At 39.0% G+C, this 16,656-nt stretch overlaps 2 protein-coding genes and 3 long non-coding RNA genes across 10 annotated transcripts; 2 read left to right on the top strand and 3 right to left on the bottom strand.

Annotated features, from left to right (window-relative positions):
* Positions 1-647: 647 nt before the first annotated feature.
* Positions 648-3,570, top strand: LOC124195847. 2 transcript variants are annotated; one of them, XR_006875453.1, is made up of 5 exons: positions 648-738; positions 841-1,342; positions 1,500-1,650; positions 1,720-2,155; positions 2,230-3,570. It is a non-coding gene; the product is annotated as an uncharacterized LOC124195847 (long non-coding RNA). The 2 variants fall into 2 exon arrangements; XR_006875452.1 differs by having other exon boundaries at positions 720-1,342; positions 2,230-3,568.
* A 151-nt stretch (positions 3,571-3,721) lies between these two features.
* On the bottom strand, positions 3,722-4,538 carry LOC124195848. Its single transcript, XR_006875454.1, has 2 exons — positions 4,232-4,538; positions 3,722-4,062 (listed from the first exon to the last, which is right to left on the bottom strand). It is a non-coding gene; the product is annotated as an uncharacterized LOC124195848 (long non-coding RNA).
* A 3,004-nt stretch (positions 4,539-7,542) lies between these two features.
* LOC124195843 lies at positions 7,543-8,670 on the bottom strand. Of its 2 annotated transcripts, none has more exons than XR_006875451.1 (3): positions 8,531-8,670; positions 8,004-8,262; positions 7,543-7,604 (listed from the first exon to the last, which is right to left on the bottom strand). It is a non-coding gene; the product is annotated as an uncharacterized LOC124195843 (long non-coding RNA). The 2 variants fall into 2 exon arrangements; XR_006875450.1 differs by having other exon boundaries at positions 8,365-8,633.
* Positions 8,671-9,496: 826 nt separating this feature from the next.
* LOC124195842 (E3 ubiquitin-protein ligase Bre1-like) lies at positions 9,497-13,544 on the bottom strand. Of its 4 annotated transcripts, none has more exons than XM_046590442.1 (13): positions 13,385-13,544; positions 13,020-13,230; positions 12,772-12,958; positions 12,524-12,712; positions 12,346-12,467; positions 12,043-12,282; positions 11,856-11,981; positions 11,623-11,796; positions 11,338-11,561; positions 10,823-11,248; positions 10,286-10,754; positions 10,029-10,221; positions 9,497-9,969 (listed from the first exon to the last, which is right to left on the bottom strand). In XM_046590442.1, the coding sequence occupies exons 2-13, from the start codon at positions 13,173-13,175 to the stop codon at positions 9,596-9,598; spliced, it is 2,880 nt and encodes a 959-aa protein (XP_046446398.1). In that variant the 5' UTR covers positions 13,176-13,230; positions 13,385-13,544; the 3' UTR covers positions 9,497-9,595. The 4 variants fall into 4 exon arrangements, with proteins under 4 accessions (XP_046446398.1, XP_046446400.1, XP_046446401.1 ...); XM_046590444.1 differs by having other exon boundaries at positions 10,823-11,245; XM_046590445.1 differs by having other exon boundaries at positions 10,823-11,236.
* A 451-nt stretch (positions 13,545-13,995) lies between these two features.
* On the top strand, positions 13,996-16,548 carry LOC124195837. The gene is made up of 2 exons (XM_046590435.1): positions 13,996-14,172; positions 14,248-16,548. Exons 1-2 carry the CDS (start codon positions 14,143-14,145, stop codon positions 16,519-16,521), a joined length of 2,304 nt encoding a protein of 767 aa, XP_046446391.1. The 5' UTR covers positions 13,996-14,142; the 3' UTR covers positions 16,522-16,548.
* The last annotated feature ends 108 nt before the right edge of the window (positions 16,549-16,656 follow it).

Here is a 16,656-nt window from a genome sequence, read left to right as displayed (position 1 = left end):
GTTCGTTTCGGTAGGTTTAAAATTTTCGGCATTTTTCCCCACGCTCTTATGATCTGAAGAAGAAAGCTTGCATGTCTGTATATATTCGATAGGTTTTTTTTTTTTTTTTTTTTCATTTGGTGTGGTCTTTACAAAAATATTGTAGCTATAAATAAAATTATTTTTGTCGTCACTTTCATACCTTGTTTGGCGAAGTGCAATATAGCTATCGCAGCCCATTTGTCATTTAACGGATTATTTACCGTGTTTAAATGTTCGAGACGAAGGCTACAATAGACTGGATCGCTGGTTACACCGAGCGTAACATTGGCGTGATTTCACTTTATTGGCAATCTGTAGAAAACAGGATAGCAGCTGGACAAAAAGTGTTACACACCCAAGTAAAGATGGCTCATCCTGGGCTTATCTTTCTCGTGTTTGCATTTCACAAAAATAATCATAGTTTCGTAATGCCCTGTTTTTTTTTGAATGAACCATTGAACTTGTATTAGCTCTACGACTTCACCACGTATTCGAGGAAATGTTTAAAAATTGTTTAACGTTATTGAAGGTTATGACGTGCCGTTAAACCGTTAACGGTTTAGTAAATCAACTTTTGACTCAAACGCTCCTCTCTAGATGGCGAAATGGCCGAGTCCGTGCCCCATCTCGCGGCTTTCATGGGAAACTTGTTGTTTGATTTAATGGTGGCTTTTTTCTAGTTTCTATGGCGGGCAATCGTCCACGCCTGTCTGTCGGGTGAGAATCGCTCACGTCGTATAAAATCTAGTGTCTATCACAACTTTAATTAAGGTTTAATATGAAGCTGCTAATAGTAATAGTTTATTTTATTCTATTAAGGTTCCAGACCTCCAATTGTTTTAGTTGGGAAATGTGGAGTAGGCCTACCAGTGGAGCTCAAAAGTGGGAAGCCAGCAGAAGTGGAAACAGCTCAGGCATTGCTTTAATCTTCTCATGTCTTTTTACACGCCAAGTTTCTGGAATATATGTTTGATTAACTGTGTAGGTGTTGAAGTAGAGAAGACAGGGGAAATTCTTCTAGTGGAAAAAGTGTTCTGAACTATTTTGAGAAAGCACCATTTTCTACATAACGAGAAATTTAGAATAAAGAAAGTGTGTGTTGAAATTTTGTGGGTGGTTAAGTGTGAGTGCATCATCACAGACAGACAATTTCAAACTTATCTTCTGCAGGATTTTTTCTAAAATTAAAAAACCAACTGTATTTAGCATTATTAGCTCTTTACTAGGATCTCACCGTGTGTAAAGCCAGTAAAGACCTTTTTACATACTAAGTGAAACCTGGTGAAACTGAAGAACATAAAGAAAAGAAAGTACAAATCAAGTAAAGATATGAAGTAGGATTAAATGGTCTTACATCTCACCGATTCCCACAGTTCCAACATGTTTAACCATATAAAAGATTTACATACAAAGTTTTTTTTTTATATATTTTTGTTGAATACGTATATATTAATGGCATTCTTTATTTGTTTTATCAGGATTTGGAATATTTGGGTTACGACCGACATCGGCGCAAATACTGATTAATTGTAAAAACGAATTTTTATCGAAGAAACTGGCAGCCTGGAGGAAACCGCTTGTGGCTGTTGAATTGACAGGTGGCTCCCACAATATAGCTGACAGAAGAATGTGAAGTTCCATTCAATTAGACTACATAGTTTTAGTCATAAAAGACGCTAATGGTTCGTTATAATCTAGGCAAAATCAAATCCTATCTCTAATTTTGCTAGAGATGACTTTCAAATGGTCGTCAACGTTGAAAAAGAGGAAGAATCTGAACCCAAAGTAGAGCCAGAAGAACTTCTAATACTAGTTTGCCAGCAGCCATCGGAACTTATACGCGCTCCAAGACGGCATTATTATGGCATGCCCTTGTTGGCTTGGTTCTGGTGGAGTCATCACGGAAGAAAGCAGTGGTACACCCACCAAATCAAAATCTCCTTACCAACCGACGTCATTCTCAAGTGGATATGCAAGGCCGGCAGCTGACGTATGTAAACCAGTACACGATCAATCCCCTTGCGGTCAGTAAGAACTGGACGTCAGACGAGAGACACTGTTAATGTAACTTGTCGCTCAAGTTTTCCGTCATCAAACCTTCATCACTTACATTACACGTGACCTGGTGGCCCAGGTAATAGGAAACATTTTAATTTCTTTAATTTCACTTGAAACCATAGCTAATGAGCATTTTATTCTTTTCAACAGATTTAGAAACACCAAGGGGTATGAAATTCATCTCAACGGTCAATTGAGTTGGACCGTAACACGAAGTGTAGCATCTAACCCGATTTCATTCAAAATTTCCATCACGGCCCCAAGAATAACTCGCCTGCTTGGATCTACCCATTGGAGAGAACTCAACTGTGGCTCACTTAACTGTTGCTGTTGAGCTGTTCCTTGGTGATGGTTACGTGTTACGGCAGATGCATCCAGTAGGCTATTTTGGTTAATTGTCTTTGTGTCCATGCAGTTAACCATTTTTATTTGAAGAAGAAACAAACAAAAAAATGGGGAGTGTTTATGTCCAACAAATAATCAACATTTCTTTGCGATTGGGAAAGTAACAAGAGGAAGTTGGGGAGAGGGAGAACTGACTTCCATTTTTCTAAAGATTTTGATGTTTATTGTTAATGAAAACCGATGCGGTGGGTAACTAAGGATAAAAGCTTTATTAACGGAAACTTGGGCATTGATCTTGGATGTTGAAACTGGTGAGGGAAGTCTTCCCCGAATGCCTAAACGCAAGATAGTAGGAACGCCTAAATTGTCGCAACCCATTGTCATAGGAATGAAGATTTTGGTTGGAACTTGAGGTTTCTGCTAAGGGTTAACACAAGGGCTGCTAGTACGATGAGTCGATGACCTTATCTTTCTTAACTTATGGGCCAATCACTCAAAGACCGTGAAGAAACTAAAGCTCGGGCCAATAACTATTGTGCGTACTACCTAACTAGAAATATAGCTCGCTTAAATTCGGGAAAAATTTATTAATAAAAAATTAACCCGTCATCTAAAGAACACTGATCCTGCAACAACAACGGGTATTGTTCGTCAAACACTCTCTGCCTGAGGCTGAATGAGGTTATTTCGCCTGGAAGTAATTTGTATTTTGTAGGTGTTGGTGTTTACGCAGCTTCGACAATTGGAATTCTTATTATCCTGGAGTGTGGTGGTGAGATATTGTTCTCCTTGTTGTGTGATAAGTGGATTGTATGACTACGCTGTAGACAAGTGTAGTTTTGGGCACCTTATTTGTTTCCGTTTCCCTAACTAACCAGGATTTAACGCCAGCCCGGTGGTCACTCACCCGCGGTGAAAGTAGTGAGATGAGAAGTAGATCGAACGGGGACTTGGAAGGTTCATAAATCATGACTCTTTTCTTTCCTTTTCAGTTTGTGTTCCAATCAAGGCAAAGTCTCTATTGATTGACTGAACTTTGTAAGGAAAATTGAATGTATCATATTGTATAAAATAATTTTAATGAATGTAAGAAGAATGATTAAAATATGTGAAATAAATGTACATAATAGCAGAAAAATAAATGTAATTTAATTGTAGATAGTTATGTATTCTTCATGAAATCTTTATATTACAGTGTTGTCTAAATATCTTATATTTCTATTGGCATATTTTCATTATCTATTACTTTCTTCTGATTATTACCTTTCATGTACTTCACAACCTCATGAAACACAAGTGTGATAAGGCCTATAATTTTATTTGATTGCAGGTGGCCTGTTGCTTAATCAAACAAGATAACAACAGAGTGTTATTATTTGTTTGGTGCATGTAAGGTTTCTTGATCTAGCAGTTTTCGATTGAAGCACTCCTAGATCATGTAAGATCAGGTTACCTCAATTGTAAATGCATGGATGAGATTTGAGTGACAGAGAGAAGAGATTTGCCATGACAGACAATATAACGAACAACACATTGAACTGTGACACCAAAGACACCAGCAGAAGCATCAACTTTAAGCACACCTCTCTTCCATAGGCAGCATCTCCATTAACAGTGAACATCAGCGGTCATTGAAACCTACAGAGAAAAAGAAAGATTCATCACAAGTAAGGCAAAGTGCAGAATAACAGGAATAAAGTTAAAAGAAGTGATATTTCGTCAACAACCTGGAATCACAAACAGATGCCATAGACAGGGCACAGAAACGAATGTCAACTGTAAAACTGCCTTCTCCTCATTATACTACCTTAGGGATTTCGTATGTTGTGATATGTGTGATGCTGCAGCAGTGGAGGCTTTTTGGTGAAGACGAGATGACCTATAAATTTGGAGAGGAGTATATGCCGTGAGTATCGAAGTCATTTGCCTTTGTTTATTTCTTCATTCAATTGAGTGTCAACGAGCTAGAGCGGACATTGTTTTGATGTCAATGTTTCTTTTTCTGACGCTAGACGTCATACTTTGATCATTTTACACTCAGTTTAATTACGTTTACTTTGCACATCTCTAAAGAAATTTCTCACTTCTACTACAGGGAACTTTTGGGTGAAAACTGTCAGTTTCTGTTTGAGCAACAAAGCTCACTTGTTAGTTTTTAATAATAATGTGCTTTATTTCTACTTCCGGTTTTCTCATTTCAATCAGTAGTTTAGTAAATATTCATTCGACGCACAAAAGAACCACATATTCGTGATCCTCGTCAAATTTGTGGTAAAGTTCATGTTTTTTTTTGTACGTACGCGTACTTCCGGTTTCAAGAATTATCCTGAACTATAGTTCAGGAAAATTATCGATTTTGACAAAATTCTGGATTTCGTTGAAATTACACCTAATCGACCCCAAATTTCATGGAGATCACGAATATTTGGTTAATTTTGTCGGCAGCTCAATAGTTAAGGCGCTATCGCCTACTTCCGGTATACTTCCGGAAAATTTGCATGAAACTAGCAAGTGAGCTTTGTTTTCTGTACAGTTCTAAGGATTGAATGCTAGGTTTTAGCAAACAAATATGGACTTTTCAAGTTTTGTGAGTATCTTATCTTATCTTAAGACCACCTGCCAATACTGAGTTTTGAGACGTGTCAAATAGATGGCGTGTTGATTGTGTCAGTTATGGAATGGCGGTTTGCTGTCAAAAGTTTCTTCGAAAATTACCAATGAATTCATAGGTAAATTCAAGTGATTTCGTCTCTAACTTGTCGGCGATGTGTTCTATTCCGTGGATATGTTGGATAACCTTAATGTTTCTCATCAACTTATAGGAGGAAACGTGAAAGGGTCGTGGCCGTCGTGCAACCTACCGTCAACTATTTTGTTCAAAATCATTGGATTCTACTGAATGTGCCATCGAAATGATACAGGTAATAACCAACCCTAGCTTTATATATTTCATGTATTGCTGAAACATATATTCTTCTTGCCTTTTATTAGGAGTCATAATTATCTGCTGTTTGTATTGGACTTGCTAGATCACCAACCCCAGCATAGACCAATCTCACATTTCATCTTCTCGAGAGAAGATTGGATAACTGATTGGTGGTTTCATGTGTAAGTTCACTTATCATGTCACTGAACTATTTCCATTGCAGTCTAATATGTATTTAAAGTATTGATCTCCACTTACGTCTATCTAATGTTTAAGAGACGCTTTTGAGTGTACACTGATAATTGTTTATTCTTTTAGATCATAGACGTCAAACACCTTGATGACCCAAATTATACACAAGGTGACTTTTTTTATTTTTTTTATTTACAGGTTCTAAACTCCAGAATTTCTAAATTTGCATGGCAGCCTTAATGAGAGGTCATGTTCTTTCAAGAAAGTCAACAAGGACCCTTGTTTACTAATAACCTGTTGGCTGCTACCCTTGAATCTCCCTTTTACTTTCTTAAGCGGGCCATCTTTATTTGAGGTATTGCTTTCTGTCGCTACAATCTTGTTTGAATATTATTGCCATCCAAATAAATGTTCATTCTGCTTACAGGGTAATCCTTCGCTATTTGTCATGGACTTCAGCCACTGGTGAAAACCGACGAGAGAATGCTGTAATCCAAGACTGATAAATTGTGTAGTTAGATTCAATTACAAGTGCATTTCTGGGCTCCCTTCTTTTCTGTGGCCACGTTTCCCTATCTAACCACTAACCAACGCCCGCCGGTGGTCACTCGCCCGCCGGTGGTCACTCACCCGCTGTGAAACCAGGAGGAGGGGAGGGCTCTGGTCGAACGGGGACTTGGAAGGCGCATGATCCGACGAAAACTTTTAGAGGGTCATGAGTCTAACCCGGAAGCCTAGTATGACTAATCGCTCCCCAGTAAAACTTGCCTCGCACTCTTCTCTCCTCTTCCATTTCCAGGTAATCTCCCTGGATCTACGCCGACACTGCATGTGCGAGTTTTAGAAAGCAATCCGTCACCCAATTTGACAAAAAGTGATAGTTTGTTTTCACGAAAATTTCGTCAGACGGTTACAATATTTCTAATTCAACAATCTCATGTAGAAATTTGCATCTAGTCTACTGGTGCGAATTGCGATTCTTTATGCTTGATTAATTTAGGTGATGTGTTAAAAGCAATTGTGGGTAGCTAAACAATTGAAGTGATCCACTTTTTCTGAATATTTTTGTTTTAGATCACTTTTGTTGTTTTTAAATTTTCTTGTGATCTATCTTCAAAATATTCTGAAAAAGCGAATTAGTTCAATTTATTGGTTACTCACAATTTTTTTAACACATCTCCTAAATAATCAAGCTTAAAGAATCGCAATTTGCACCAGTAGACTAGATGCGAATTTCTGCATGAAATTGTTGAACTAGAAATTTTTTAACCGTCTGACGCAATTTCCGTGAAAACAAACTATCACTTTTTGTCAAATTGGGTGGCGGATTGCTTTCTAAAAAGCCTCGCACAAAAAAAATTGTCTTGAACCGGACGCTCTGTTTAATGAATTGTTTATTTTATAAATGTTCCAGAATAAAAATGAGTTCTGCATATTATATAATTGGTTTATTTATTTAACAAAAATATTTACACATTACAGATTTTTTACATTTATGGGGAAATGAGGGTAAAAGGAATGGATGTTGGTGGAAGTTATGGGGTTTGAGGAATAGATGTGGTTGTATAGGTAGGTATATGGATGTGATAGACAAAGGATTTCATGTCTACCTTATTAAAACAAACCACGACTTCTTCTAGTTAATGAAAATAAATTGTCCCCCCCCCCAATCTCCTCCTCGCTGGTTTCCCAATCGCGAAGGCATGTTATTTTTCGTTCAACGTAAAAATTCCCCGTATTACTATTTTTTTCATTCTCAACATATAAACGGTTAACTTCATTGACGCAAATAGCAATTAAACAAAATACTGGATGTAACTTATGTAGCACAACACTACCGATTCAACACCAAGGAACTTTTCTGTTCTTTTTCAACATATAAATGGTTAACTGCATAGACACAAATAACAATTAAAACTGGATGTAATTTTTGTGCACAACACCAGCAGTCCGGCACCAAGGAACAGCAACAGCATAACTCGATGCAAAAATCTTTCACCAGTATAGGCTGCAACAACATGCCATATTGGACAGTTAACATCACTGCTACGTAAACATAAACCTATGACCAAAATGAAATTAATGTTTGATCAATGGAAATTTTGTAAAAAATATAAAATAAATCATCTCAAATAGAGTTCACCCAAATATTCTATGGCAACACTCTCTGATAACTATAGTTTAAACAAAAATTTACATGAAACTAGATTACTCATTTAATTCATTTGAAATTTGTAGTGCTCTGCAGCGAAACAAAAACATTCTTCTACAGTATCTGCCTATCTTGTTAACCAATTCCCCTTAAACAATCGATAACTCAATTTACACATGATCGAAGAAAAGAGTTGTTGACAATTGACATGATGAAATCCCCAAATGTTAAAATTAAACAATGTGTGCAATTATAGTAGTCCAAGCATGATACTTCCCAAGTTAGAACTCATAATTTTTATCAAATTACCATTTCAAAGAGTCTTCTTGCAGTTCTACTAGAACTAGATGTCCAACATTTCGGCAACCACAATGCAGCATGATCCAGTGTCAACTCAGATATGGCTGATCCCAGAAGACTTGAAGCATGGAACTCTCCCACACTCCAGGACAACATCAGCACCAAAGACTGCATGCAACAGCTCAATTTAATCACACCTTTCACTGGATGACTGCAAACAATCCATGTTCACATAAGACTGCAACAAAGAAGCGCAGACTTCACCTGGCTATTGAAAAACAAAATCAAGTTACTATCAAGGAACAGAATCTCATGTGACATAACATACGACAGAAGTATGAAGTTAAACTATACAATCTCTCAGAATTACCTTGATAAATCTTACAAAGGAATTCGTAGTTGTAAAGTTTTCCAACTTGAAAATAACAAATGTAATCCACATTTCCATAATGGTCTTAACTCATAATTGCAACAGAGGAGCAAAGGGATCTACTCTCTTGTCATTAACTAAATCTGTAGCGATCAACTATAATTACTTTAATTGTTCTGAAAGTGTTCCGCATGTGACGAAACGAACTAGAGACATTTTGGAAAAAATGGATAGCAGTTTCAACACACGAAGTATGTCAGTAAAAAACATGGAAGAAACACACCAGAATGACTGAATGGGTTACCTTTCCGCTCAGTGTCTTTAGAAGAAATGGCAGAAATTTCGTCACTAACGGGTATTCGCGCCATCTAGCGGACATAGTTTTATCCACCTAGTGACAGCCAATAGCCATCAGTCAAGGTATGGCGACCGTAGAACTCCAACGACAGTAGAACTCCAAAGACATAAGAACTCCTTTTTTAAATATTATTAAAAATACCAGACAATAGAACTCCAGTGCATATTTTAAAATCGTTGGAGTTCTATTGTCGCGTAGTAGAGTTCTACTGTCGGGCACTGGAGTTTTATTGTCGGGTTAATATTTTAAAAAGGAGTTCTTCTGTCTTTGGAGTTCTACGGTCGCCATAGCGATGGTTCAGCCTTCAGATGTAAAATTTAGCCGATTTTGAGTCCACAGAGTTGATATTTCACAATGTAGGCTTTAAATTATTTGTCAAATTGATTGTATTTGCAATTTTCAAATAACTTTCAGTTTTGTTACAACACGAAGGCATGAAGTACAGAGTTACAGACTGACTTCATGACGAAGGTAAAAAATTTTATTGCATTGCATTTGCCGCCTGATACAGGCGATTGTATAGCATCTAGCGGAGAAATTCTTTACTGCCTATCTGCCATTGCCATTCATCGTCTGCTACTTAGCTTCTTCCACGTTTGCACATTTTTCCTGGAATTTTGAACGAAAATTCTATTGCACCGTGGCATAATAATTGCACAATATGCGCATTCAACTTCTTCGTACGAAACCTAAAACATATCTGTATTTTATTCTGTCAATTTTATATTTAAATCTGAACGAAGGGCGTAATACAGAAAATGGAGGACAACATTATAGAATGAAAACGTCAATGTATTTTCATTTCTTAGCAAAAACAAAAATGGACATGATTTGAAAATGGAACGGTGAATTTTTTATATCTTCTGGTTTTTATCACGACAAATAAAGCCTGTGATAGTCGTTTGCTCCGAAAGCGGCATTGCATTTAGGGCATTTTCTTTGCCTAGTCTCGTAACGGGTTCGGAGGCAATCGAAACAGAAAACATGGAAACATTTGGTGAGGACCGCGTCTTTGCGCGTCACCTTACACGAAGGACATGTTAGTGTGTCCTTGTATTCGCGTAATTCTTCACGCAAAACTTCGTCGGCGGTTCCTGCCGCCTCTATCTTCTTGAGACGCTCGACACGACGTTTCACCTGTGCAAGCTCTTCGTACAACCTGCGCGTCTTGTATGCTTCCGCTTCAAGCGTTCCGGTCTTTTCCGCAACTACTTGCTGGGCCTCTTTCATCTGAGAGTGATATTTCTCTGTAAATGAAACAATATCATCAATGACAAACTGATTTCAACAAATCACAAGACTATACCTAAATGAAGTTTAAGATCAGCGGCCGATTGGGCGCTCTCGATAGCTTTGCGTTTGTGCATCTCCATCGCCTGTTGTCTCAGCATGAGTTCTTTTTCAGCGCAAGTTATGCTACTCTGAAGTAAACGCTCTTTCTCTTCCAATCGACGAACGACCTGGTTCTGAGCTTCAACTTGCATATTCAACGTCGATACCTAATGAGAATGCATTTAGATTTAAAACTTGTCATCGTTCAATATAATCCTTAATCAAACTAACCTGTTCAACCAACATATCTTTCTCCTCCCTTTGTAATTTATGCACTTGCTGGGCTTTAATTCGTTCTGACATGAGTTTGAAATTGGCGTCATCTTTTTCACGTAACTGCTGAATTAGACGAGAATTTTGTTCTTGCATGTCTTCAAATGCCTGGCCAGTCACTTCCATTTCGTTCAAAAGTGCTTCTTCTTCTTGTTTTTGCGCCGCCACTTGTTTCTGCAACTGGTGAACGCCTTCTTCAAGGGAACGAATTTTTCGAACAGCTTCATCGTCGGCTAGACGTTTACGTTCCTCGCGTTTGCTCTCTGAACTAGCCTGCATCTTCTTTAGCTGCTGTTTCAAGTCGTCTATTTCCAGACGAGCTTTCCTCTCGGCCGCCATCAACTGAGTCTTGTCTCGGGTTTCTTTCCCAACACCTTTGTACATATCAAGTAGAAGCTTCATTTCTCTTTGATCAATGTGTGCTTTCCTGCAAGGAAAATTAATTTTTTTGATTAGATTCATGAGTAGAGTTGAATTTTATTTTAGTCAACATACTTTAGCTGAGCTTTGAGGTCACGGACCACTTCAGCTTCGGCATTTTTCTGCTCCTTGATTTTGGCGGCGGCCGCTGCGGCTGCAGCCAAAACGGCTGGATCTGGCTTGGTCTCGGAAGGCTCTTTTTTAACGTCAGATTTCTCTTTTTTAATATCTCCAAGGTCGTCTTTCGTGTCTTCGGTTGTAGAATCATCGTCGGGTTCTCTTTTGATTTCTAGGTCATCCTTGATGAGAGTTGGGTCAATTGTGTCGCTAGAAAGTCCAGTAGAATCTGTTGTATCAGCGTTCTCGGCTGCTTCGCGTTGGGCAGCAGCGTCGGCGTCCCGAGCATCCCGAATTTCCTGTAGTGCTTGCACCTTGGCCTGACTTTCTTCCAATTCTCGCTTAGTTTTGGCTAATTCTCCGCTTGTTTCTCTATATTTCCTTCTCAAATGACACCATGATTGGTGGAGAATTTAAGGTTAGACGACAAGACATCGATTCAATTTGGTTAAGTACAAATCAGTTATACTGACCTTCGGTAACGATGGACTTCGCCTTTAAGCTGTTGATTATGGTTCTGCAATGAAGTTATGAGATGGCGCATTTCACGATTGATTGGTCCGGTTTGCTCATTAGCTGCCAGTTGTTGTTCAAATTCAATACGCAGCATCTCATACTCTTTGCGCACTTGAGCCAACATGTCTTCCAATTGAATGACCTCGGTTCGCAATTGCTTTTGTCTCAGAAGCTCGTCACTCTAAATTAATTTAATCAACCGATTGGTACAAAAATTAAGGACAGACAAAGCCTTTAATTACCTCCATCAACTCAATTTGGCGAAGATGGGCATTCTTGGCAGTATGCCACTGTTGACGAGCTTCGTCCAATTGCGTTTTGAGGCCCATGGAATCGTTATAAAGCACTGAAAACTGCGACTGCAGGCACTTGTATTCGGTGGTCTCTACAACTACCGACTCAGGCAATTGGCGAATCTACGAAGTAATACAGTGTAAATCCTCACATCTATTATTGGTAAATGATGTGATCTTACATCCATCTTGAGATGCTCTAGCTGCTGTAAAACATCCCTGTGATTTTGATGAAGACGGTCGAGTTCAGCTAAACGGTTTGCGGCCATTTCTCTCTGCTCCTCTAATTCTTTGTGTTGATCTTCCATCTTTAAGAAAAAGGCCGTCATTAATTACGAATTCATTATGTCAAGTAAATCTTTCTTGTACTTTTTTCTGGGAGACTGACACCACTTTACTTCCAGAAGTCTTCTCTGCTTCCACCTGAACTCCAGCTTGATGTTGTTGCTGAAGAACTTTGATCTTTTCAAGCGCTTCTCCCAAGTGATTTTCCAATGAATCAGCGCGGTGTCTGCGTTTTTGCAATTCGTAGTCTAAATCATCTACTCGGTTCTGTAGCTCTGCCGCTTCAGTCTCTTTAGCTGTGAGTTGCTCTTGCATCTCTTTCAACTGAAGGGAATATTAAAAAATCGTTAAACACAAATACTTAGGACTTGAAATAGTTTACCTTACCTTAAGAGATATAGCGTGATTTTTTTCATGAAGAGAAGTGTTCAAAACGTGAAGATTACTGTTCTCGGCTTGAATTTCAGCGTTCACCTGCTTAATAGCCTCTTCCAGATTGACAACTTCACCTATAAATATAAATTTGGATTACTTGTTTTAATCACAAAAATAAGTTATGACTGACCGTTATCAGATTCTCCTTTTAGAGCCTGTGTGACTTTTTCATTCCTTTGGAGAAGTCTGTCAAAAGCTCTAATCAACTTAGCCACAGCCCGCTGTGAGACAAGCACTCGGTTAGCAAGTTTCTCATCAAGCTCATCTTTGTCCCAGGTGGAGAGGAGTGCAAGAAATGATGTGGTGGCCTCACTTTCATCTGAATAATACCAAAGTTTAAGTATCTAAACCCAAATAAAATTTATTTTTATTATTTACTTTTGCTTTCATTTTCATCAGCAGTTTCTGCATCAAACCTCTGCAAAAGAATTCTGACATCTTCATTTAATTGATTCCAATAGCGATTAATGACATTAAGGACAGCATCATCCTGCATCTGTCTCTTTTCCAATTGTTCAATTCTTTGCCTTAACTCTGCTTCTGTTCTTTGTCTGAGTTCCAATCTCTGTTGGATAAATAAAGAAGTCAAGTTGACGGAATCATAGAAATGTAATTTCATTGTTAACCTGAGAAAGTTTTTTGTTCTGAAATTGAAGAACTTTCATGTCCATTTCTTCTAAAGAGGAGATTGCACCAAGTCTTATGGGTTCAAATTGAACTTTTTTACATTGAGGGCCAGAGCTCCCTCCAGTCTGCGAGTCTTCTGCTGGTCGTTTAGACATCTTTGAGATTCTTTGGCAGTTGAAACCTGCTTACTAAAAATCTAGCAGCAACAGCCTGTTGTAAATAAACGGTTGCACAAAACGAAAGAAATTTGATTAATAATGACGATTCTGTCAAACTCAGAAGGAGAAACGACAAAGCCGACGAAAGTCCGTAATAGAGCTTGAATCTTACTAAAAAACACGGGGAATTCTCCCTACAAACTTACTTGACATAAAATTAGCAAACTGTCTTGTCATGTGTATCGCAATACGTTTGGTCATTAGAGGAAAAGACGACAAAATTACAAGAGAAATATCAGACGCCACCAACTATACGGCAGCCATTAAAATTTGAAGCAATCAATAAGAGGATAAACAGCATCTCTACATGACGCGCTCAGCAGAGCCTTGCGGACTTGCGGTGGACTCGTAGAATTGCGCTGTTTTTTTTAGTTAATTGCCACATTAATTGTCAACTCATAATAGAAAAATTTATTTGAATTTCGAAGAAAAATAATTTCATCATTCATTTCTAAATAAGAGTTTACAGCGATTTGTGTGGGTCTGTTACTCTGCTCCCTTTCCCTTGTTACCTGGTCGGGAGTCGACTGGTAACACGTCAGTAGATAATGCTTTATAGCACTGCAATTCAGAGTGATAACTAGATCCGTAAGAAAGAGATGCGATGTAGACGGGATTGTGTCGTAGCATTATTAGCTAATAAAATTGATCCAATAAAAAAGCGATAACCGCGAAACACATACACACACACACACCGACACACGTATAAAACTCAAGTTCAGTACATAATCAGAATTCAGAATAAATGGCTGCGTCATTCGCAACCATTGGTACATGTCTTATTTTAAAAATTTACTCACAAATAAAGGAGACTTTCGGCGCTTAGGTCAAGTGTATTTCTTTTCGTTCTTGAAAAGATTCAGAATCATACCTTAAAACCTACGAGAAAGCAAAACTGCGAAAAATGCCACTTGCTCAACAATTAGAAAATAAGGTAACATGGTTTTATTGTTATACCTATTAATAACACACATGTAATAATTACAAATAAATTGGCTCGCATTTTTAGAAAGATCTGGAATTGTGGTCCCTTTGCAAAAATTCAGCGCACGAACCCGTGGACTGGAAGAGGATAACAAATCTTCTTCGTCGAGGAGCTCACGTGAACTTACGCAGCAATGGGTGGACAATTCTCCTGTGGGTGTGCTGGAAGAATCAGAACGATTCGCAGGCCAAACTGATTAAAATCCTGATAGAATATGGTGCCAACGTAAACGAAACCGACCCTAATGGCAACATGGCATTGTATATTCTTTGCCGCTTTAATCAATCACCAAATTTAATTCATTCGATTAAAGCGCTGATCGACGGTAAAGTGGACGTGAACCAAACAGACCGCAGGCGATGGAATGTTTTACACTATTTGGCGCGATTCAATCAATCAAAGGAATTGTTGCCCATAATGGAATTACTCCTCAACAATGGAGTGAATGTGCAAGCTACTGATTTGGAAGGCTGGAATGTGCTTCATTACCTAGCGCGCTTTTATCAAGGCTCCGATCTCATCAAATTTTTCCACCTGATGATAAGACACAAGATCAACCTTGAAGTTCGAGATTTAGAAGGCTGGAACGTCCTTCATGTTTTGTGTCGCTATTACAGTCAAGTGGGCAAATTGCAGCCCATTTTTCAGTTACTCGTTGAGAACGGAATTGACATTCACTGCCGCACTTACCAGAATCTCCACGCACTTGAACTGCTCCTTTTCAATCCATGTGGCGATTTCCATTCGACCTGCGTCTGGGTTATGCGTCATAATCGCAAAGACTGGGACAATTTGATTTGGAATTGCGAATCAGTGTTGAATATGGCGAAACTTGGATGCCAAGAGTGGACACACTATTTCAGCGACGTCAACTTTTATCGATGTGAAGGTGAAAAGGGTAAATTCGCTGAAGAATACCTGACTGAAGTTAATTTGAATTCGATTTCGTTGTGCCCAGAGTGCAGGCCAAGATGGCAGTTTGACAAGTTCTTTGTTCACAACCAAAATGAAACCCAAGTCAACGCCAAACCAGTTAGAAGAATAACATTTCCAGCTTTCATTCCGTCCGTACAGGAGAAGCTCGTTTCACTCCGATCGTGCTCTATAGTTTCGACAGAACATGATTTGAAACCGGTTCCAGAACCTGACAATTGGCGGTGGATGGCTGACGCCTGGCAAAAAGACAAACTCAGTTTGGACGGAGTGGAATTCTACTTGAGCGAACATTCTCACTGGCATTGCCTCCATTCCTGTCGTTGGTGCACAATTTTTGGTCATGTTTGCAACTATTTGAACAGCTTGATCGATCGCATTCGGTTACTAGATGATCGATTCGAAAGTGGGCCGCTGATTGAATATGGCAGCTGGGCCGAAAGGAGTGATATCCTTGCGGCCAACGAATTTGATTTTGGAATTCCGTTGAAACATTTCTCAGTCTTGACATCAGAAACAGCCAACATTGCAGATGCTGTTGTGGTTTTTACGAAGGAAGGAGCCGAAGCGGATGCATTTTACACCGATTACGGCATTAGCTCAGGTCGTCTATTATTCTATTATAAATCCCTCGTCGAAGAAGCAAGCAGTCGAATCTGGAATGTTCACTTTTTCCATCCGGTCGTTTCTCTTTCTGAAACTTGCGTGACTTTGACGTTTACTTACCGCGGCCGGCGAGAAAAACCGATGAAAATCAGCGTCGATCTAACTCTGGTCATTAATATGACTGGCCTGGCCGGTGGTCCTTACCAGGACACGGGCGCACCCCATTTACCTGACGTCTTGTGCAAATTGAACGCTCAACACAACCAAGTCGAGTCACGGCAGTTGGTCCCCCACCGCCGCAACGAAAGAGGCCGATGGAAAGTGTCTCATTTTGCGTTAGAACGTGACGTTTTCCTTCATCAGTCGTGTTTTCCCGACGTTTCTCAAGTGCTACGCCTGCTCAAATTCTTTGTGCTCATGTCTAATCACCGGAGAAATCCACACCGGGACGGAGCGGAACATACCATACAGCGAAAAACTAGCCCTTCATCCTACGCCCTCAAAACGTGTTTGTTCCATTACATGAAAAGTTGTCGCCCGCCTTGGGATCCCGCAGATCGAATACATCACTGCATAGGTGTACTCAAAACGTATTTAGCGCAAGGCCCACAAATGAAATCTTTCTTCGCTAAAAATATCGTTGCATGCGAAATCAGTTACGACAGCACTTTGATTGTCAAAGAAATTTTGACAAAACTCAAAGTTATGAAGAACCAGAAAGGCTACATTTATACGTTTGATCAAGACATTTCTTTGTAATATTGTAAAAATAAACTCCGCAATTGAGAAATATGTTTTGCGATTTCTTAAAATTTCGACGTCTTTGAAATTTCAATCAAATTTTTCACTTTCGAATTTTCAAAAGGTCCGACAATACTTCCGTCAACTACCAAA

The sequence above is a fragment of the Daphnia pulex genome, chromosome 6 (assembly GCF_021134715.1).
Source record: "Daphnia pulex isolate KAP4 chromosome 6, ASM2113471v1".
In the NCBI taxonomy this organism is placed as follows: Eukaryota; Metazoa; Arthropoda; class Branchiopoda; order Diplostraca; family Daphniidae; genus Daphnia; species Daphnia pulex.
Note: the sequence above shows the minus strand (reverse complement) of the source record. Positions and strands in the feature narration are given on the sequence as shown.

Coding starts and splice junctions, on each gene's coding strand:
- LOC124195842 (XM_046590442.1), bottom strand. CDS start 13,175: ATGTCTAAACGACCAGCAGAAGACTCGCAGACTGGAGGGAGCTCTGGC. Junction 12,283..12,345: donor ATCACGCTATATCTCTTAAG/GTAAGGTAAACT, acceptor TATTCCCTTCAG/TTGAAAGAGATGCAAGAGCA. Junction 11,982..12,042: donor TGTCAGTCTCCCAGAAAAAA/GTACAAGAAAGA, acceptor TTTTTCTTAAAG/ATGGAAGATCAACACAAAGA.
- LOC124195837 (XM_046590435.1), top strand. CDS start 14,143: ATGCCACTTGCTCAACAATTAGAAAATAAG. Junction 14,173..14,247: donor CTCAACAATTAGAAAATAAG/GTAACATGGTTT, acceptor TCGCATTTTTAG/AAAGATCTGGAATTGTGGTC.